Below are 22,331 nucleotides of genomic sequence, written 5' to 3'. Positions count from 1 at the left end.
CCCCGGGCATTGTGAGTGCGGGGACACCATTACACACGTGCACTGTACATAGGTCACTACCTATGTACAGCATCACAATGGTAACTCCGAACATGGCCATGTAACATGCCTAAGATCATGGAATTGTCACCCCAATGCCATTCTGACATTGGGGGGACAATTCCATGATCCCCCGGGTCTCTAGCACAGAACCCGGGTACTGCCAAACTGCCTTATTAGATAAACTAAAGTTAGCAAGACAAATTACAAGAGCAGTAATGACACTGATACAACGCACAAGTGAATATCACAAAATAGCAAACAGTTAGTGCACTTCCATCCTTGGGGTCCCACTGCCACAAGACTCCCTCTGTAATCCCAAGATCCGCACACTGCAAAGAGGACCACTCAATGAGTTATAAAGACATCATAACTTTCATAGTAACCAATAATCAACAAGAGCCCAATAAGCTTCAAAATATAGGTTAATTTTCCATTCAATCCATTGAAATCACAGGAGCCAATGTATGGTGCATCAAAATTTATTCTTCAAAAAAGATTTCTCAGCTGAGCCAACACGTTTCGTAATAAGGTAATTTCAGGAATTTCACAGTGGGAATGGCTGTCCAGACTGGGACGTTGTATTATCACTAGTACTTTGAACTTGTGTGACTTCTTTTAGGCAATGTGGTTTTTCCATCAGTGGTGCCTGGTCCTCGTTAACTGATTCTCTCCTCTCTCCCCCCCCCCAATTTGGCCTTGTCTCTCACCTTCATTCTATCCCGTCATGCCTTTCTCTCACTTTCTTTTGTTGTTCCCTCTCTTTCCTCCACCTCTTTCTTCCTCCTTTTTTTCCTTCCTCACGTCTCCCCTTATCTCTCCATTCTTTCCCACTCTTTGTGTTTGCCTCTGGTCTTCTTGTCTTCCGATTCTCTATCTCTTCCCATCCGCTATGTCTCTCTCCCCCACAGACTGCAGCGCCCAAGATGAACGTTTCTCCCTCATCTTCACCATCACTTCCTTTCTCAACAACTTCATGACCCTGCCCAACGGTTTGATCTTTGACCACTTCGGGACCATGGTCACCAGACTCATCAGCATGTGAGTATCGTCTGTGTGTGTCCCTGTCCATCGCTTGCTCTTTGTGTCGCTCTCCTTAGTCCGCATTGAGTTCCATAGTCTGGGAGTCAGATATGAGAAGGACCTTACACCCCACCTGGTCCTTTAGATTCTCAAGACCCTCAGAAATGTAACACTGGAGGAGCTTAAAATCCTACTTAGCTAGTAAATGGAAAGAAGAGCCCTAAACATGCAGGTCCCTTATGGTTGGTTCCCTTGTATGTGATGCACCATGTCTTAAATTGTATTCTTTCCTCCACTGGAAGCCAGTGCAAGGTGGCCAGGGCGTTTTTTGCTGTTGCATATTGGGTGTCTTGAAAATGGTTCTTGCTGCTGCATTTTGGACTACCTGAAGTTTTTTTAATAATAGCTTTGGGTTAACCCATATACAGGGAATTCCCATAGTCCAGGTTCGAAAGAATAAGCGCATATACCACTATTCTCCTGGATTGCGTAGGTAGCAAATCAAGGATTTTACATATAGTTCTCAACAGCTCAAAACTAGATGTCGTCAGTTTCTTTGCTTGGGAATCCATGGATAGAGAGCCACATGCCCAAACTTTCTTTTGAGGAGGAGGGAGTTGGCAGAGTTCCCAAACAGTCTGGCCAGCTGAGTGATGTTTGTGGCATTGGTTTGTTCCCCAAAAGCATCAGTTCAGTTTTGTCTCCACTTAATTTCGATGGGCAGCTAGCCATCCACCAAGCCACCTTCTCCAAGCATGGGGCTAACTGCTGTTGTGCGCCTGTCTCCGGGGTAAGGGACACGACCAATTGGGTATCGTCGGTGTAAGAGGCAATCAACAGCCCAAATTCCATTACAATGTCTGCCAGAGGCTGCACATAAATATTGCAAAGTGTGGGGCTAAGTGCAGATCCCTGCAGAATCCCATACTTCAGGGGGACTGCCTCTGACTGTGCTCTAACTATAGCTGCTGGAAAGCCAACAAATTAACAGGAAGAGCCGAGCCAGAGCTGAGCCAAGGGTCTGGCTTGGATCTTAGATCCCCTTCACGAGCCAAGCCCCAAAAATGTTTGCTATGTAAATCATACAACAAACATCACAAACAATATGATAAAGTCTCTTTAAAACTCAGAAGTATATTTTTTTCCCCTGTGGAAGATCTGATGTTAATGCGTTGCATTAAAGCACTGCACTGAGAAGTATTTAAGAAAAGGTTTAGTTTTTAAACATGAACCATTAGTGAACTAAGAGGCAGGACAGTTCCTGTGTAAACCCTGTATACTGGTCCAGATTATTATAGAGCAACATTATAGTCTGTTAAACCAAACACAAGAGGTTTTTGTACAACCGCTATTTTGAACTAACATATTTGAATCTGATTTCATACCCGATAATGAAAGAGTTTTGGTGAAAGCCACGACTTATTCAGTTTTCTCATCAGGTATCTGTGTGTCTTTCCTTTTTTGAGGTAATGCTTTATTTCTACCTCTTTGTGATTTTTTCTGCTGCTTTAATATAGCGAAAACTGAACCTGAAGGTATTGAAGCACTTTACATGAGCACCAGTTACGCTACACAAGCTCACATTCATTTGTTAGACATACAGAGATTAACCCCTTCTGTGCCGCGGACGTAGTGGTTACGTCCTGCGGCACAGTGCTGCTGTGCCGAGGACGTAACCACTACGTCCTCGGCACACAGCCCAGAGGGAGCGCTCTCGCTCCCTCTGTGGGGTTCCCCCCCACCCCCCCAAGTCAGGGATGGAAGGGGAAGCCCTTCCCCTCCCACCCCCGACCCCCCCCAACCCCCCCTGTGACGTCAGCGCGCGAGCGCGCGCTGATTAGTCACAGGGTCTCCCCCATCGCGCTGGAAGCAGAGCTTCCAGCGCGATTGAAAAAGAAATGCTTTTGCATTTCTTTTTCAATCCCATGGGGGAGGCCCCGAGAGGCTTCAAAGGGAAGGAAATGTATTTCCTTCCCTTTGACGTCTCTCACAGGTTTCAAAAGCTGGATTGCTTGCAATCCGGCTTTTGAAACCCCACTAGACACCAGGGATTTTTTTTTCTTTTCTTGAAATTGGCAAAAGGGAGCGACCCCTTGGGCAAGGGTCGCTCCCAGGGGGGCATTTTTTTAGGAAGGCCTTTTCTGCCCCCCCTGGGGGCAGATTGGCCTATTATTAGGCCTTTTCTGCCCCCAGGGGGGGCAGAAACCTCTAGGCACCAGGGACCATTTTTTTTTTTTTTTTTTTTTTGGTGATGAATTCTTTTTTTTTAGGTGGGGAGCGATCCCTTAGGCAAGGGTCGCTCCCCTACGGGGCAATATATATTTAGGCCATTTCTGCCCCCCTTGGGGGCAGATTGGCCTATTTTGATAAGGCCAATCTGCCCCCAAGGGGGGCAGAAACCATTAGACACCAGGGAGTTTGTTTTTGCGCGCGAATGTCACGCAACAAAGCGACCCCTTTGGCAAGGGTCGCTCCCTGGGGGGACAATTTTTTGGGAAGGCCTTTTCTGCCCCCCCTGGGGGCAGATCGGCCTATTATTAGGCCGATCTGCCCCCAGGGGGGGAAGAAACCTCTAGGCGCCAGGGCAATTTTTTTTTTGTGTTTTTTTTTTTTGTTCTTTTTTTTTTTTTAGAGATGGGGAGCGACCCATCAGGCAAGGGTCGCTCCCCTGGGGAGCAAATTGTATTTAGACCATTTCTGCCCCCCTGGGGGCAGATTGGCCGATTTTAGGTCAATCTGCCCCCAAGGGGGCAGAAACCACTAGGCACCGGGGATTTGTTTTTTGGCGCCAATGTCACGCAGGGGGAGCGACCCCGTAGGCAAGGGTCGCTCCCAGGGGGGGGGGGTGGGGGGGCAAATTTATTTTAGGCCATTTCTGCCCCCCCGGGGGACAGATCGGCCTATTATTAGGCCGAACTGCCCCCGGGGGGGGGCAGAACACTCTAGGCGCCAGGGCAATTTTTTTTTTGTGTTTTTTTTTTTTGTTGTTTCTTTTTTTAGAGATGGGGAGCGACCCATCAGGCAAGAGTCGCTCCCCTGGGGGGGCAAATTGTATTTAGACCATTTCTGCCCCCCTGGGGGCAGATTGGCCAATTTTAGGTCAATCTGCCCCCAAGGGGGCAGAAACCACAAGGCACCGGGGATTTGTTTTTTGGCGCCAATGTCACCCAGGGGGAGCGACCCCGTAGGCAAGGGTCGCTCCCGGGGGGGGGGGGGGTGCCGGTTGGGGCGGCAAATTTATTTTAGGCCATTTCTGCCCCCCCGGGGGACAGATCGGCCTATTTTTAGGCCGAACTGCCCCCGGGGGGGGACAGAACACTCTAGGCGCCAGGGCAATTTTTTTTTTGTGTTTTTTTTTTTTGTTGTTTCTTTTTTTAGAGATGGGGAGCGACCCATCAGGCAAGGGTCGGTCCCCTGGGGGGGCAAATTGTATTTAGACCATTTCTGCCCCCCTGGGGGCAGATTGGCCAATTTTAGGTCAATCTGCCCCCTAGGGGGCAGAAACCACTAGGCACCGGGGATTTGTTTTTTGGCGCCAATGTCACGCAGGGGGAGCGACCCCGTAGGCAAGGGTCGCTCCCGGGGGGGGGGGTGTGGGGGTTGGGGGGGCAAATTTATTTTAGGCCATTTCTGCCCCCCCGGGGGGGGGGCAGAACACTCTAGGCGCCAGGGCAATTTTTTTTTTTGTGTTTTTTTTTTTGTTGTTTCTTTTTTTAGAGATGGGGAGCGACCCATCAGGCAAGGGTCGCTCCCCTGGGGGGGCAAATTGTATTTAGACCATTTCTGCCCCCCTGGGGGCAGATTGGCCAATTTTGGGTCAATCTGCCCCCAAGGGGGCAGAAACCACTAGGCACCGGGGATTTGTTTTTTAGCGCCAATGTCACGCAGGGGGAGCGACCCCGTAGGCAAGGGTCGCTCCCGGGGGGGGTGTGGGGGTTGGGGGGGTAAATTTATTTTAGGCCATTTCTGCCCCCCCGGGGGACAGATCGGCCTATTTTTAGGCCGAACTGCCCCCGGGGGGGGGGGCAGAACACTCTAGGCGCCAGGGCAATTTTTTTTTTGTGTTTTTTTTTTGTTGTTTCTTTTTTTAGAGATGGGGAGCGACCCATCAGGCAAGGGTCGCTCCCCTGGGGGGGGCAAATTGTATTTAGACCATTTCTGCCCCCCTGGGGGCAGATTGGCCAATTTTAAGTCAATCTGCCCCCAAGGGGGCAGAAACCACTAGGCACCGGGGATTTGTTTTTTGGCGCCAATGTCACGCAGGGGGAGCGACCCCGTAGGCAAGGGTCGCTCCCGGGGGGGGGATGGGGGTTGGGGGGGCAAATTTATTTTAGGCCATTTCTGCCCCCCCGGGGGACAGATCGGCCTATTATTAGGCCGAACTGCCCCTGGGGGGGGGGGGCAGAACACTCTAGGCACCAGGGCAATTTTTTTTTTGTGTTTTTTTTTTTTTGTTGTTTCTTTTTTTAGAGATGGGGAGCGACCCATGAGGCAAGGGTCGCTCCCCTGGGGGGGCAAATTGTATTTAGACCATTTCTACCCCCCTGGGGGCAGATTGGCAAATTTTAGGTCAATCTGCCCCCAAGGGGGCAGAAACCACTAGGCACCGGGGATTTGTTTTTTGGCGCCAATGTCACGCAGGGGGAGCGACCCCGTAGGCAAGGGTCGCTCCCGGGGGGGTGGTGGGGGTTGGGGGGGCAAATTTATTTTAGGCCATTTCTGCCCCCCCGGGGGACAGATCGGCCTATTATTAGGCCGAAGTGCCCCCGGGGGGGGGGGGGCAGAAACCTCTAGGCGCCAGGGGAATTTTTCTTTTTTTTCTTTTTTTTTTCTTTGTTTTTTTTTTTTAGAGATGGGGAGCGACCCATCAGGCAAAAGTCGCTCCCCTGGGGGACAAATTGTATTTAGGCCATTTCTGCCCCCCTTGGGGGCAGATTGGCTGAGTTTAGGTCAACCTGCCCCCAAGGGGGCAGAAACCACTAGGCACCGGGGATTTGTTTTTTGGTGCCAATGTCACGCAGGGGGAGCGACCCCGTAGGCAAGGGTCGCTCCCGGCGGGGGAGGGTGGGGGTTGGGGGGGCAAATTTATTTTAGGGCATTTCTGCCCCCCCCCCCCCTGGGGCCGGCTGAGCTACAGGCCAAACACCACAGGTAGGCACCTTGCAAAAAACACCTCTGTTTTCTGTGAAAAAATATGTTGTGTCCACGTTGTGTTTTGGGCCATTTCCTTTTGTGGGCGCTAGGCCTACCCACAGAAGTGATGTACCATTTTTATCGAGAGACTTAGGGGAACGCTGGGTGGAAGGAAATTTGTGGCTCCTCTCAGATTCCAGAACTTTCTGTCACCGAAATGAGAGGAAAAAGTGTTTTTTGGGCCAAATTTTGATGTTTGCAAAGGATTCTGGGTAACATAACCTGGTCAGAGCCCCGCAAGTCACCCCATCTTGGATTCCCCTGGGTTTCTAGTTTTCAAAAATGCACTGGTTTGCTAGGTTTCCTCAGGTGTCGGCTGAGCTACAGGCCAAAATCCACAGGTAGGCACTGCTTTTTATAAAAAAATGTGATGTGTCCACGTTGTGTTTTGGGCCCTTTCCTTTCGTGGGCGCTAGGCCTACCCACGCAAGTGAGGTATCATTTTTATCGGGAGACTTGGGGGAACGCTGGGTGGAAGGAAATTTGTGGCTCCTCTCAGATTCCAGAACTTTCTGCCACAGAAATGTGAGGAACATGTGTTTTTTTAGCCAAATTTTGAGATTTGCAAAGGATTCTGGGTAACAGAACCTGGTCCGAGCCCCGCAAGTCACCCCTCCTTGGATTCCCCTAGGTCTCTAGTTTTCAGAAATGCACAGGTTTGGTAGGTCTCCCTAGGTGGCGGCTGAGCTAGAGGCCAAAATCTACAGGTAGTCACTTTGCTAAAAACAACTCTGTTTTCTGTGATATGTCCACGTTGTGTTTTGGGGCATATCCTGTCGCGGGCGCTAGGCCTACCCACACAAGTGAGGTATCATTTTTATCGGGAGATGTGGGGGAACGCTGGGTGGAAGGAAATTTGTGGCTCCTCTCAGATTCCAGAACTTTCTGCCACAGAAATGTGAGGAACATGTGTTTTTTTAGCCAAATTTTGAGATTTGCAAAGGATTCTGGGTAACAGAACCTGGTCCGAGCCCCGCAAGTCACCCCTCCTTGGATTCCCCTAGGTCTCTAGTTTTCAGAAATGCACAGGTTTGGTAGGTTTCCCTAGGTGGCGGCTGAGCTAGAGGCCAAAATCTACAGGTAGTCACTTTGCTAAAAACAGCTCTGTTTTCTGTGATATGTCCACGTTGTGTTTTGGGGCATATCCTGTCGCGGGCGCTAGGCCTACCCACACAAGTGAGGTATCATTTTTATCGGGAGACTTGGGGGAACGCTGGGTAGAAGGAAATTTGTGGCTCCTCTCAGATTCCAGAACTTTCTGCCACAGAAATGTGAGTAACATGTGTATTTTTAGCCAAATTTTGAGGTTTGCAAAGGATTCTGGGTAACAGAACCTGGTCCGAGCCCCGCAAGTCACCCCTCCTTGGATTCCCCTAGGTCTCTAGTTTTCAGAAATGCACAGGTTTGGTAGGTTTCCCTAGGTGCCAGCCGAGCTAGAGGCCAAAATCTACAGGTAGGCACTTTGCAAAAAACACCTCTGTTTTTTTCCAAAATTTAGGATGTGTCCACGTTGCGCTTTGGGGTGTTTCCTGTCGCCGGCGCTAGGCCTACCCACGCAAGTGAGGTATCATTTTTATCGGGAGACTTGGGGGAACGCTGGGTGGAAGGAAATTTGTAGCTCCTCTCAGATTCCAGAACTTTCTGCCACAGAAATGTGAGGGACATGTGTTTTTTTAGCCAAATTTTGAGGTTTGCAAAGGATTCTGGGTAACAGAACCTGGTCCGAGCCACACAAGTCACCCCTCCTTGGATTCCCCTAGGTCTCTAGTTTTCAGAAATGTACAGGTTTGGTAGGTTTCCCTAGGTGCCGGCTGAGCTAGAGGCCAAAATCTACAGGTAGTCACTTTGCTAAAAACAGCTCTGTTTTCTGTGATATGTCCACGTTGTGTTTTGGGGCATATCCTGTCGCGGGCGCTAGGCCTACCCACACAAGTGAGGTATCATTTTTATCGGGAGACGTGGGGGAACGCTGGGTGGAAGGAAATTTGTGGCTCCTCTCAGATTCCAGAACTTTCTGCCACAGAAATGTGAGGAACATGTGTTTTTTTAGCCAAATTTTGAGGTTTGCAAAGGATTCTGGGTAACAGAACCTGGTCCGAGCCCCGCAAGTCACCCCTCCTTGGATTCCCCTAGGTCTCTAGTTTTCAGAAATGCACAGGTTTGGTAGGTTTCCCTAGGTGGCGGCTGAGCTAGAGGCCAAAATCTACAGGTAGTCACTTTGCTAAAAACAGCTCTGTTTTCTGTGATATGTCCACGTTGTGTTTTGGGGCATATCCTGTCGCGGGCGCTAGGCCTACCCACACAAGTGAGGTATCATTTTTATCGGGAGATGTGGGGGAACGCTGGGTGGAAGGAAATTTGTGGCTCCTCTCAGATTCCAGAACTTTCTGCCACAGAAATGTGAGGGACATGTGTTTTTTTAGCCAAATTTTGAGGTTTGCAAAGGATTCTGGGTAACAGAACCTGGTCCGAGCCACACAAGTCACCCCTCCTTGGATTCCCCTAGGCCTCTAGTTTTCAGAAATGTACAGGTTTGGTAGGTTTCCCTAGGTGCCGGCTGAGCTAGAGGCCAAAATCTACAGGTAGTCACTTTGCTAAAAACAGCTCTGTTTTCTGTGATATGTCCACGTTGTGTTTTGGGGCATATCCTGTCGCGGGCGCTAGGCCTACCCACACAAGTGAGGTATCATTTTTATCGGGAGACGTGGGGGAACGCTGGGTGGAAGGAAATTTGTGGCTCCTCTCAGATTCCAGAACTTTCTGCCACAGAAATGTGAGGAACATGTGTTTTTTTAGCCAAATTTTGAGGTTTGCAAAGGATTCTGGGTAACAGAACCTGGTCCGAGCCCCGCAAGTCACCCCTCCTTGGATTCCCCTAGGTCTCTAGTTTTCAGAAATGCACAGGTTTGGTAGGTTTCCCTAGGTGGCGGCTGAGCTAGAGGCCAAAATCTACAGGTAGTCACTTTGCTAAAAACAGCTCTGTTTTCTGTGATATGTCCACGTTGTGTTTTGGGGCATATCCTGTCGCGGGCGCTAGGCCTACCCACACAAGTGAGGTATCATTTTTATCGGGAGATGTGGGGGAACGCTGGGTGGAAGGAAATTTGTGGCTCCTCTCAGATTCCAGAACTTTCTGCCACAGAAATGTGAGGAACATGTGTTTTTTTAGCCAAATTTTGAGATTTGCAAAGGATTCTGGGTAACAGAACCTGGTCCGAGCCCCGCAAGTCACCCCTCCTTGGATTCCCCTAGGGCTCTAGTTTTCAGAAATGCACAGGTTTGGTAGGTTTCCCTAGGTGGCGGCTGAGCTAGAGGCCAAAATCTACAGGTAGTCACTTTGCTAAAAACAGCTCTGTTTTCTGTGATATGTCCACGTTGTGTTTTGGGGCATATCCTGTCGCGGGCGCTAGGCCTACCCACACAAGTGAGGTATCATTTTTATCAGGAGACGTGGGGGAACGCTGGGTGGAAGGAAATTTGTGGCTCCTCTCAGATTCCAGAACTTTCTGCCACAGAAATGTGAGGAACATGTGTTTTTTTAGCCAAATTTTGAGGTTTGCAAAGGATTCTGGGTAACAGAACCTGGTCCGAGCCCCGCAAGTCACCCCTCCTTGGATTCCCCTAGGTCTCTAGTTTTCAGAAATGCACAGGTTTGGTAGGTTTCCCTAGGTGGCGGCTGAGCTAGAGGCCAAAATCTACAGGTAGTCACTTTGCTAAAAACAGCTCTGTTTTCTGTGATATGTCCACGTTGTGTTTTGGGGCATATCCTGTCGCGGGCGCTAGGCCTACCCACACAAGTGAGGTATCATTTTTATCGGGCGACGTGGGGGAACGCTGGGTGGAAGGAAATTTGTGGCTCCTCTCAGATTCCAGAACTTTCTGCCACAGAAATGTGAGGAACATGTGTTTTTTTAGCGAAATTTTGAGGTTTGCAAAGGATTCTGGGTACCAGAACCTGGTCCGAGCCAAGCAAGTCACCCCTCCTTGGATTCCCCTAGGTCTTTAGTTTTCAGAAATGCACAGGTTTGGTAGGTTTCCCTAGGTGGCGGCTGAGCTAGAGGCCAAAATCTACAGGTAGTCACTTTGCTAAAAACAGCTCTGTTTTCTGTGATATGTCCACGTTGTGTTTTGGGGTATATCCTGTCGCGGGCGCTAGGCCTACCCACACAAGTGAGGTATCATTTTTATCGGGAGACGTGGGGGAACGCTGGGTGGAAGGAAATTTGTGGCTCCTCTCAGATTCCAGAACTTTCTGCCACAGAAATGTGAGGAACATGTGTTTTTTTAGCCAAATTTTGAGGTTTGCAAAGGATTCTGGGTAACAGAACCTGGTCCGAGCCACACAAGTCACCCCTCCTTGGATTCCCCTAGGTCTCTAGTTTTCAGAAATGCACAGGTTTGGTAGGTTTCCCTAGGTGGCGGCTGAGCTAGAGGCCAAAATCTACAGGTAGTCACTTTGCTAAAAACAGCTCTGTTTTCTGTGATGTGTCCACGTTGTGTTTTGGGGCATATCCTGTCGCGGGTGCTAGGCCTACCCACACAAGTGAGGTATCATTTTTATCGGGAGACGTGGGGGAACGCTGGGTGGAAGGAAATTTGTGGCTCCTCTCAGATTCCATAACTTTCTGCCACAGAAATGTGAGGAACATGTGTTTTTTTAGCCAAATTTTGAGGTTTGCAAAGGATTCTGGGTAACAGAACCTGGTCCGAGCCACACAAGTCACCCCTCCTTGGATTCCCCTAGGTCTCTAGTTTTCAGAAATGCACAGGTTTGGTAGGTTTCCCTAGGTGGCGGCTGAGCTAGAGGCCAAAACCTACAGGTAGTCACTTTGCTAAAAACAGCTCTGTTTTCTGTGATGTGTCCATGTTGTGTTTTGGGGCATATCCTGTCGCGGGCGCTAGGCCTACCCACACAAGTGAGGTACCATTTTTATCGGGAGACTTGGGGGAACATAGATTAGCAAAACAAGTACTATTGCCCCTTGTCTTTCTCTACATTTTTTCCTTCCAAATATAGGAGTGTGTGTAAAAAAGACATCTATTTGAGAAATTCCCTGTAATTCACGTGCTACTATGGTCACCCCGGAATTCAGAGATGTGCAAATAACCACTGCTCCTCAACACCTTATATTGTGCCCTTTTTGGAAATGCAAAGGTTTTCTTGATAGCAATTTTTTACTCCTTATATTTCAGCAAATGAATTGCTGTATACCCGGTATAGAATGAAAACGCACTGCAGGGTGCAGCTCATTTATTGGCTCTGGGTTCCTCGGGTTCTTGATGAACCTACAAGCCCTATATATCCCCGCAACCAGAGGAGTCCAGCAGACGTAACGGTATATTGCTTTCGATAATCTGACATTGCAGGGAAAAGTTACAGAGTAAAACGTAGAGAAAAATTGATGTTTTTTTCACCTCAATTTCAATGTTTTTCTTTTTCAGCTGTTATTTTCTGTAGGAAACCCTTGTAGGATCTACACAAATGACCCCTTGCTGAATTCAGAATTTTGTCTACTTTTCAGAAATGGTTAGGTTTCTGGGATCCAGCATTGGTTTCATGACCATTCCTGTCACTGACTGGAAGGAGGCTGAAAGCACAAAAAATTGCACAAATGGGGTATGCCCCAGTAAAATGCCAAAATTGTGTTGAAAAATTGGGTTTTCTGATTCAAGTCTGCCTGTTCCTGAAAGCTGGGAAGCTGCTGAGTTTAGCACCGCATACCCTTTGTTGATGCCATTTTCAGGGGAAAAACCACAAGCCTTCTTCTGCAGCCACTTTTTCCAATTTTTTTGAAAAAAACGAAATTTTCACTGTATTTTGGCCAATTTCTTGGCCTCCTTCAAGGGAACCCACAAAGTCTGGGTACCTCTAGAATCCCTAGGATGTTGGAAAAAAAGGACGCAAATTTGGCTTGGTTAGCTTATGTGGACAAAAAGTTATGAGGGCCTAAGCGCGAACTGCCCCAAATAGGCAAAAAAAGGCCCGGCACAGGAGGGGGAAAAGGCCTGGCAGCGAAGGGGTTAAGGGCCTGATTTAAATCTTGGCAGTAAAGGTCCCACCATCGCTTTTTCGTCTGATTTCCCGTCCGCTGCCTTTGGAGTCTGCTCGCCCTATATAGATGTTGGCGGGACCCTAGACGAAAGACCGCCACAGTCCCGCCGCCTCCGCCAGGATCCCAACCCGTGTCGGCGGTGCAATAGGAAACAGTGGCTGGTGACGGAACTCCAGCCACTGTTCCCGCCGAGCAGATTTGGATGTGCTTTCCTGCCAGACCAACTGTGGCGGGAATACCTCCACACCAAGGCTGGTGGATGGGGGAATGTGGGAGAAAAAACACCTTTTCCATTTACCTTTGCAGCTGGAACACGACTGGAGGCCTCCAGCCATTGCTGCTGGCAGTTGACCACTGTTGGAAATGGCCCTTTCTGCAGGGTCATCCCCAGACATTTTTCTCTTTCTCGTCCTCTTTTTTCGATTGCCATATTTGATTTACTGATAAGTCTGTAGTAGAGTGCACTATGTGTGCCCAGGGCCTGTAAGTCACATGTTGCAAGAGGGCCTGCAGCACTGGTTGTGCCACCCACTACAGTAGCCTTTCAAACATGTCTCAGGCCTGCCTTTGCAGTGTCTGTGTGTGCAGTTTTAACTGCCACTTCAACCTGGAAAGTGTACCCACTTGCCAGATCCAAATCTTCTTTTTTATTACATGTAAGTCACCCCTAAGGTAGGCCCTAGTTAGCCCCAAGGGCAGAGTGCAGTGTTTTTCAAAAGTTGGACATGTACTTTTAAGTTTGACATGTCCAGTAGTGAAAAACTCTTAAACTTGTTTTTCACTTTTGCAAGGACTATCTCTCACATAGGCTAGCATTGGGGTTGCCTTAAAACATCTTTTAACTGTAATTTCAAATTGGGAAAAGAGAGAAATATGGAGTTTGGTGTCTCTGGACTTAACAATTTAAAAATACATACTTTGGTGACGTTGGTTTTTAAATTGCGGGTCTGAAAATGCCACTTTTAGAAAGTTGCCATTTTCTTACTTTAACCATTCTGTGCCTTAGCCTGTCTTTGAATACATGTCTGGGTTTATGTTACAGCCACATTTGTGCATTCTCTCTAGACAGCTACAACACAGGAAGGACTGGGTGTGACAGAGGATACATCTGCATCCATCTGCATACTGATAGTCATCCTGGGCAAGGAGAGGGAGAGGCAGTTCACACTTACATCTGAATAGACTGTGTCCTGCCCTCACACAAGGGGCTCATTATCCCCTACTGGTAGTCTAGAGCCAGGGCAAGGTTGAAAGGGATACTTGTGAACTTCAGAAAATTCCTTTGAAGTTACCCCAACATGAAAGGCCTTTTTGCGTATAAGTACTGGGCCTCTGACACCATACACTCAGAACACTTCTGGATGGAAGACATTCTACCAGGAAGAAGGACTGGCTGGCTGGCAGGAGGGACTGCCACTTTGCTGTTTGCTCTGCTGTGTTGGCCTGCTGCTTCTTGCCTGGGAGTGACAGGACTGGATCTAACTCTCTACCTCCTGCAATCTAAAGTTTCTCCGAGGACCTGACTGAGCTTGCCTCCTGTTTCTGAAAACTCAGGGATATCAAAGACTTCACCTGCATCTTGCTACCAGCACCTGCCTCCTCTGCTGTGAGTACCGTTTTTTGAGGTGGTGCTAAATTCAGTCCTGGACCCTTGGAGGTGAGCATGGTGCTGCAACACGAGAACTGACGCACCTGTGTGGCACTTGGAACCAACGCATTCTGCTGTAGAAATGATGCTTTGCCACTGCCTGCACCAAAGCTGCGGACCCCGTTCACTGACTGCGCAACGCAACAACCCGACATTCAACGCAGCCTTGACTTGCCCGCCGCAGCAATGGTGCATTGGACCTGGTACTCATCGCTTCTGTACATCGACACATCAATGACGTTGCCTGATCAGGAAATGACGCATCGTCTACAAGCACGACGCATCTCCTCCTTGGATCAATGCATCACCACTGAGCATCAATGCAACCAAGGTAGTGTCAGTGGGTCTGCATGACTACTGCACCTGGCCCATACTCCATTGTGATTGGACAGAACTTTTGGATTTGTCCCTCTCTGCATGACCAGATAGCCCTGGGTCAGATTTAGAGTTATTGACTTCTAAGCACTGTATTTTGATTTAATCTTTCAAAATTCATAACTTGGCTCCTGTATGTTGGATTTTTGTCATTTTGGTCTTGTTTGACTCAGATAAATATTGGCTATTTCTCTAAACAGGTGTAGAGTCCATTTCTGGTGTTTTCACTGTGTTACTGTGTGTGTGTACAAATAATTTACACATTGCCTCTTTAGTTTAGACTGACTGCTATGTGCCAAGCTACCAAAGGGTGAGCAGAGGTAAACTTTTGGTGTGTATCTTATTTGCCCTGATTAGGACTGTGGTCCCTACTTGTACAGAGTGCAAACCTCTGCCAACTAGAGACCCAATTTCTATCAACCACGAAGGACACTGACCACGTCTTCCCTGGACACGAAGATGAGCAATACATGGGACATGGACACGGATGGGTGTCACTATGCCTTCACTCGGGACCTGGCCATCAACATACATGCAAGTATGTATTTTTCTTTTTTTAACTTGGGGTTGGAAAATGTGTTGATAGAAGTTGTTCCATACATTGAATGAAACACACCTATATCAACTCATTTATACAAGGGAAGACCCCACTCCATCGGTAATCCACCGCTGTCACACCACCAGTACAGCAGTGACATCTAGATCTGTACGGCGGTAACCCGGTTCTGTTTCCCCTGACCATCCTTCTCCTGACAGCTGTGGCTAGAGGTGGGCATGACAATATGACAGAGAAGGGCCACCTGTGATGTCATGGGCCTGTGCCACCCCTGACTATACTTGTAATAACTGCAGCTGGCAGAGAACATGAGCTGAGTTGGCAGAAGATAGGTGCCTGTGATGCCATGTGTGTGCCATGTACTGCTACTAATAGCTGTGGCATGTCGAAGGCTTGTCACGAGGTGGCAGTGGATGGCCATGCATCATGGTGTGAGGTGTTGTTCCTCAATGCCCTCACGAGATGTGAGCATGCCACCAGTGGCAGATGTTCTCTGTTCTCCTGGGATAAGGAAGTGGTTAGGGCTGTGTAGGTACGAGATGTAACCTCTACCACATTTGCATGCAGCGGACTGAAGTCAGGCAAGTAAGGCTCAGTGGAAGAGTCTTGTCCATCGGTTCTGTGTCTTATCACACACGTGAGAGGTGGGTGGAAGAACCTTCCCACCTCTGCCCAGCACAAGGCATCAGTCTTGAGTGTGATGGGTGGCAGTGCAGCTGCCCAATGTGTTTAACTTGAAAGATAGCTCATGTTATACTTGGCATCCTTGCCGTGGTCTCCCCTAACTTTTTGCCTGTTTCACAGGTTGTTTCTGTGTGCTGGACTCTGTTTTTGCCGTTTTTGTTACTCTGGGCACTTTACTACTGCTATCCAGTGCTAAAGTGTAAGTGCTTCTATGTAAAATGTGTATGTGATTGGCTTTCCATGATTGGCATATTTGATTTACTAGTAAGACCCTAGTACAGTGCACTAGAGGTGCCCAGTGCCTGTAAATCAAATGCTACTAGTGGGCCTGCAGCACTGGTTGTGCCACCCACATTAGTAGCCCTGTAAACATGGCTCAGTCCTGCCCCTGCAATGTCTGTGTGTGCATTTTTAAACTACCAATTCAACTTGGCAAGTGTACCCACTTGAAAGGCCTAAATCTTTGCTTTTCTTACGTACAAGACACCCCTAAGGTAGGCCCTAGGTAGCCCCATGGGCAGGGCGCAGTGTATGTTTAAGGTAGGACATATACTAATGTGTTTTATGTGTCCTGACAGTGAAATACTGCCAAATTCGGTTTTCACTGTGCAAGGCCTATCTCTCTCATAGGTTAACATGGGGGCTGCCTTTAAATATTATTAAAGTGCAGATTCCCTTTGGGAGCAGATAGAGATATGGAGTTCAGGGTCTCTGAACTCACAATTTAAAAATACATCTTTAGTAAAGTTTGTTTTTAGATTGTGTGTTTGAAAATGCCACTTTTAGAAAGTAGGCATTTTCTTGCTTAAACCATTCTGTGACTCTGCCTGCTTGTGGATTCCCTGTCTGGGTCGGTTGACACTTGGGCTGTTTGCACCTCTCCTCTAGACAGTGACACAAAGGGAGCTGGGGTGTAGCCTGCATATCCTGATGAGCCATCTGTTTTTGATCATATGTGGGAAATGATTCCATGCTGTGTGTGATGACCACCGAGATGCGGTTATCGTGCTATGTGATGCAGCATTTAGCAATGTGGTGGGTGAAGAGGTGTGAGACAGACCTTCTGTTTATAGTTTTCAGTGCACTGGCAGTTTTGAGCTGCTCTGCAGGTCCCTCTATGGTGTTCTTTAATATCATATTCTCCTTAGTGGGTTATTGCACTGGTCTGTCCACCCTGATATTTGTTTAAAGTTGTTTTTTGGTCCTGTGAAGGTATCTCGGAGAGAGGTGGTGGAGAGGGGCTTTGATGGGCTTTGCTACTATCATCCTATATCTGAGTGTCATTGTGAGATGTAAAGAAGTGATCATAGTGTGTGGCTAGTTAGGACCTGAAGTGGTGGACTGGACTAGAGTCCTCCAGTTGGCCAGTAGTTTCTGTCATTTCAGGCTTGTCCAGTTGGCGATGGCTGGTTTATTACTGGGTGATGGGCAAGCCCCGTAGCAGAGCTGTCTTATGTGAGTGTAGGAGAATTAAGTTGCACGTGGCTGCCGACTCTTCTAGTATTAGTTTACGTCATAAGGGTTAATTATGGATTGCTATTAACATATAATGCTCAAGTTACCCATAGGGCAGCCCTTCTTAGCGGTCCTGAATATAGAAAGTAGTTTGCTGGTTGGGTTGTTCCAGATCTGTGGGCTGTAACCTGGAGATGGTACTTGAAAGAGAGTTTATCTTTACGCGTTCTATCCCAGAGTTGTGGGGTGATGTAGTTATCGTTGAAATTGCCAGGTTTGCAGCCCTCTTCTGAAGTGCATGTGCTCTTGAATACTTCAAATAATGTCAGGCAACAAGTTCCAGAGCTCGGTGCCTCGTAGTGATAATGCCCCCTGCAGATTTCGTATGGTAAGGTGCTTTGATAATTTGTGTATTTTTGCAGCATTTATGTAGCGCTTACTACCCTATGTGTGGCACTGAAGCATCTGCCTACGAGTAACATGCTACACCATGCAGGGTGTGTGGTTGGACAGACGTTTTTGTTTTGATCCATGTGGGAAATGTTCCCACATTGTGCGTGATGACCACAGAGGTGCAGTTATCGTGTTATGGGACGCAGAGCATAGCAGTGTGTTGTATAAGGAAGTTTAAGAGACAGATGCGTTGTTTAATGTTTTTCACTATGCTGGTAACTTTCAACAGCTCTCCAGGTCCCTTTATGGTATTTCATATGAAATGTCCTGCTTATCTGCTTACTGTAACGAGTTGCCCAATCAGAAGTTTTATGGACAGCTGTGGTCCTGAACTGGCATGGATGGAGGAAGAGAGGAGAGGAGAGATTAGTTTGGGTGGACATTTTTTATTATCATCCCATATCTCTGTGTCTGTGAGATGTATAGAAGTGGTCAGCTTGTGTAGATATTTGGGACCTGCTGTAGAAGGACTATATTAAACTCTACCAAACTTATTCCATAATGTGAAGGATCTCTTCAGTTATTCCATGCTTGTTCATTTGTCGATGTTTGTTTTTTTGGCTGTACAGTACTGGTGATGAACAACCCTTATAGCACATTTGTGTTACATTAATTAAAGAGGTACAAGTTACAACGTGTTGCGGGCCACTGTGTATTACGGTTTTAGTATTATTGCGGGCCGTAACTCATGTATATAGAAGTACATAACTACATAATGTCACGGCGTACCATAGGTCAGCCCTTTTTTGTCTACCTGCATTATGAAAGCAGTTTGTTGGTTGAGTTGTTTGCAATTCGTGGGTTGAACGGTGAGGATTGTGCTTGAGGGTGCAACTGTTTTTTAGGCTGTGTTGTCGGGATGCTGGTGGTGCAGTCTAGGAAAAAAACACGTTTTCAGTTGTTTTTAGAAGTGGATATTGTCCTCAGTGCTTCCAATACTGGCTGGTAGTGAGTTCCAGAGCTTGGTGTCTTGTACTGAGAAAGCAGTGCCTTCTACAGGTGTTTTTATGGTAAGGTGGGGTGATGATAAATGTTGCAAGCCTGAAGCTTAGTGTCCTGTTTTGTTTGTATTGCTTGAATTTAACTTGTAGGTATAGAGGACCTTTTCCTTGAGAGGCTGTGGACAGTGCCTTTTAACAGACAATTGCCATTCTAGATATAGCTAGCCAGTGAAGTGTTTGTAGGGCTGGAGTCATGCCTTCTCTTGGTTGAAGGCGGCACCATTTTGGATCAGTTGTATTCTGTGGATGATGAATCTGGGTGCACCAAGGTATAGGCTGGCGCAATGTCGAGCTTGGATACTGCGGAGTATGAGGATGGCTTGTAGTTTGTGTTGGGATCCCAGGTATGGGAAGATGCGTTGCAGTGTTTTCTCTGTATGGAAGGCACTCTTTGTGATGTTGTTAACGTGGTATCAAGGATAGGTCTGAATCCATAGTTACCCCTAGCTTTCTGACATTGTGTTGATGTTGTTGGAGGGGCTCAAGTTCCTTGGTTCATATGGATGTAGGTCGGTACTTTTGCCATTGTCCATTGGTCATGAGATTCAGGTGATTACATAACATCCGTGTGTTTATGGGACAAATGCAAGCATCAAGTTTTAAGTTGTAGAGGTCTCCCGGGATATCCATTTTTAGAATTGTTTGGGTGTCATCTGCATAGTTGTAACACAAGCGATTGAATGATTTGATCAGGTTTGGTAAGGTGGTTAGGTAGATGTAGAATAGCATAGAAGATATGATGGACCCTTGAGGGCCCCCACAGTATTGGGTGTGAGGAGCTGATGTGAAATGTACTAGGTAGCACACACTGTCTGTCTCCGAGGTAAGAAGCAATCCATGTTCAGAGCACTCAAACATATTCCGAGATGGAGGAGTCTTTCTAGTGGCCTGTGCTGGTAAACAGTGTCAAATGTAGCTGATAAATCCAGAAGCAATATGGAGGCCACTCCGTTCTGGTCCACTGTAAGTTTTTGTTTATCGAAAGTGGATAGTTTGGCTGATTCTGTACCTCTGACTGGTATGAAGCTGGGCGGATGGTCTGACCTAATGTCATTTTCTTCTGTGAATTTAGATGGTTGAGTAAATACTGCTCATTTAAATGTTTTTCCTAAGAATGGTCAATTTGATATAGGCGTGTAGCTTGCTGGGTCAGATGAGTAAAGGTCTTTCATTTTGAAGTGTGGTATAAAGTAGGAGGTTTTCAGCTGTGGTGGACTGAACCTAGTTCCAAGGACTTGTAGATCAGCTGCCTCCCCTGCAAAGGCTTTAGAAAGATTATCTTTAAAGATTTAGGAAGTGCTGGACCTGAAGATAATTCTGTTAATTTTCTTGTGATGATAATGACGTGGAAACTTTTTCTGATAGAGTATTGAAAGTATGTAGTGGCAGTAGATTGCATCTGTCTCTTTCTATGGTAGTTGGGTCATGTGTTCTACCTAAGGTAATCTTCTATCTTTCTAATTCTTTAGATGATTTCTGTGGATTTGTCGCAGAAGTCATGTGATTGTGGTGGTTTTATGTTTTGGCACTCTGGATTGCAGAATTCTGCTTTTATATTGTGGAGTTACTTAAAATGGCATTCAGCTTCAGCTATGCCTGTGGAATGGTGTTGTCCTTTGTGGTTTTCATGGCTCTATCTGTAGGCTCTGTTGTAGTAGCATTGCATGCTTATGGGCCTGATTTAGTTTTTGGCGGAGGGGAATACTCCTTCAAAATGTGACAGATATCGTAGTACGGCGGTGGGGCTATCTGTCACGTTTGTGGCAGAGTATTCCATCCACCAAGATCTAAATCAGGCCCTATTTCTATTTCACCTCTTGATTTTATTCACTTGTGTTGTGTTTTCATTCTTTTGATGTTGTCATTAATCCACGTGGTGTTCTTTTCCTGGTTAACCATGGATGCGATCTTTATTGGTAACTGTTTGTCCAGTGCAGCGGGATCCAGCTGCAGCAGGTGTGTATGTCTTGAGGTAACATATTTATTGGGGTTCATTAAAGATAGGTGTTGAGTTTCTGGAGGTCTAGATTTTTCCATTCTATTTTTGAACGTTTGTTGTTGTTGATTTTTGGTGACTTAGGAGTGTTGTCATTGATAGGTGTGTTGATCTTGAAGGAGTTGTCTGGAACTGGGGCCTGTCTCAAGGGAGCATATAGGTAATCCATAGCGTGATCAGCGGAGTGAGTTGGGTCGGAAGCAATTTTTGGAGGTTGAAAGCCTAGAGTTTGGTTGAGATAGCTGTTTTGTGGCTAGACTCCTCTTGTCAAACCTCATGTTGATGTTGCCTAGAATGTACAGGTGTGACTGGTTCCAGTGGGTCTTGGTCAGTGTATGTAGTAAGACATCTTCATGTAAAAACGGAGCCTGTATCATCTGTGCATCACTATGGATGGTGCTCTTGCTTGGGTGGGTCTAAAGAATGTAATATCCTTGTAGACTTAAGAGTCACCCCTGCTGTCTCAGGCCTGAGCCCTTATGATCTGTGTAGTCTAAGGGCTACCTCTGCTGTCTTTGTGTGTCTTGCTGAGTATGTGATCGCATTTTCTGTCTCTGGTAAGGTTGGGCTGTGTGACTTATGTCCTCTGTCTAGAAAGGTTAGAATGTGTGATCTCATGTCCTCTGTCTAGTAAGGTTGGAATGTGTGATTTCATCCTTTGTCTAGTAAGGTTGGACTGTGTGATCTTGTGTTCTTTCTCTAGTAAGGTTGGACTGTGTGATCTCGTGTTTTTTGTCTAGTACGGTTGGAATGTGTGGTCTCATGTTCTCTGTCTAGTAAGGTTGGACTGTGTAGTCTGATGTCCATTGTCTAGTAAGGTTGGACTGTGTGATCTTGTGTCCTTTGTCTAGTAAGGTTGGACTGTGCAATCTTGTGTCCTTTGTCTTTTAAGGTTGGACTGTATGATCTTGTGTCCTTTATCTAGTAAGGTTGGTCTGTGTGACCCCATTTCCTATCTCTGATAAGGTTGGAATGTGTGGTCTCATCCTTTGTCTAGTAAGGTTGGACTGTGTGATCTTGTGTTCTTTCTCTAGTAAGGTTGGACTGTGTGATCTCGTGTTTTTTGTCTAGTACGGTTGGAATGTGTGGTCTCATGTTCTCTGTCTAGTAAGGTTGGACTGTGTAGTCTGATGTCCATTGTCTAGTAAGGTTGGACTGTGTGATCTTGTGTCCTTTGTCTAGTAAGGTTGGACTGTGCAATCTTGTGTCCTTTGTCTAGTAAGGTTGGACTGTGCAATCTTGTGTCCTTTGTCTAGTAAGGTTGGTCTGTATGATCTTGTGTCCTTTGTCTAGTAAGGTTGGACTGTATGATCTTGTGTCCTTTATCTAGTAAGGTTGGTCTGTGTGACCCCATTTCCTATCTCTGGTAAGGTTGGACTGTGTGATCTCACGCCTCATGTCTAGTAAAGTCAGACTATGTGATCTTATGTCCCATCTGTATTTCCTAAGGTTAGTCTGTGTGATCTCATGTCCTATGTTTAATAGAGTCAGAATATGTGATAACATTTCCTGTCTCCACTTAGCTTGGACTGTCTGATCTCATGTTCTATGTATACTAAATTCAGACTGTGCCAGCCCATTTCTCATCTTCTTTGAGTTTGTACTGTGTGATACCTTCTTTGAATTCCATTAAAGTTGGGCCGTGTGACAGCATTTCATATCCCTGTTAAGTTTTACTGTGGGAGTCTATTTCTTCACTTAGGGCATCTGGGCTACGCCTTTTTATTTTTGTTTGCTTTGGACTTTGTCATTCCATTTCCTATATCTAGTAAGGGTGAACTGTGTGATTAATTTCCTAACTCTAGTGGGCTGTTTTTTATTGTCTCATTTCCTAATTCTGGTTGGGGTGATCGAT

General features: G+C 46.9%; 1 protein-coding gene across 1 annotated transcript in view; it reads left to right on the top strand.

Annotated features, from left to right (window-relative positions):
* Positions 1-22,331, top strand: part of LOC138294019 (equilibrative nucleobase transporter 1-like) — a 387,196-nt gene that overhangs the window by 68,650 nt on the left and 296,215 nt on the right. Inside the window, exon 2 of the mRNA XM_069233271.1 lies at positions 951-1,080. Within this exon, the coding sequence (XP_069089372.1) occupies positions 951-1,080 (130 nt within the window). The remainder of the gene's footprint in view (positions 1-950; positions 1,081-22,331) is intronic.

Source organism: Pleurodeles waltl, chromosome 4_2 (genome assembly GCF_031143425.1).
Source record: "Pleurodeles waltl isolate 20211129_DDA chromosome 4_2, aPleWal1.hap1.20221129, whole genome shotgun sequence".
Taxonomy (NCBI): Eukaryota; Metazoa; Chordata; class Amphibia; order Caudata; family Salamandridae; genus Pleurodeles; species Pleurodeles waltl.
Note: the sequence above shows the minus strand (reverse complement) of the source record. Positions and strands in the feature narration are given on the sequence as shown.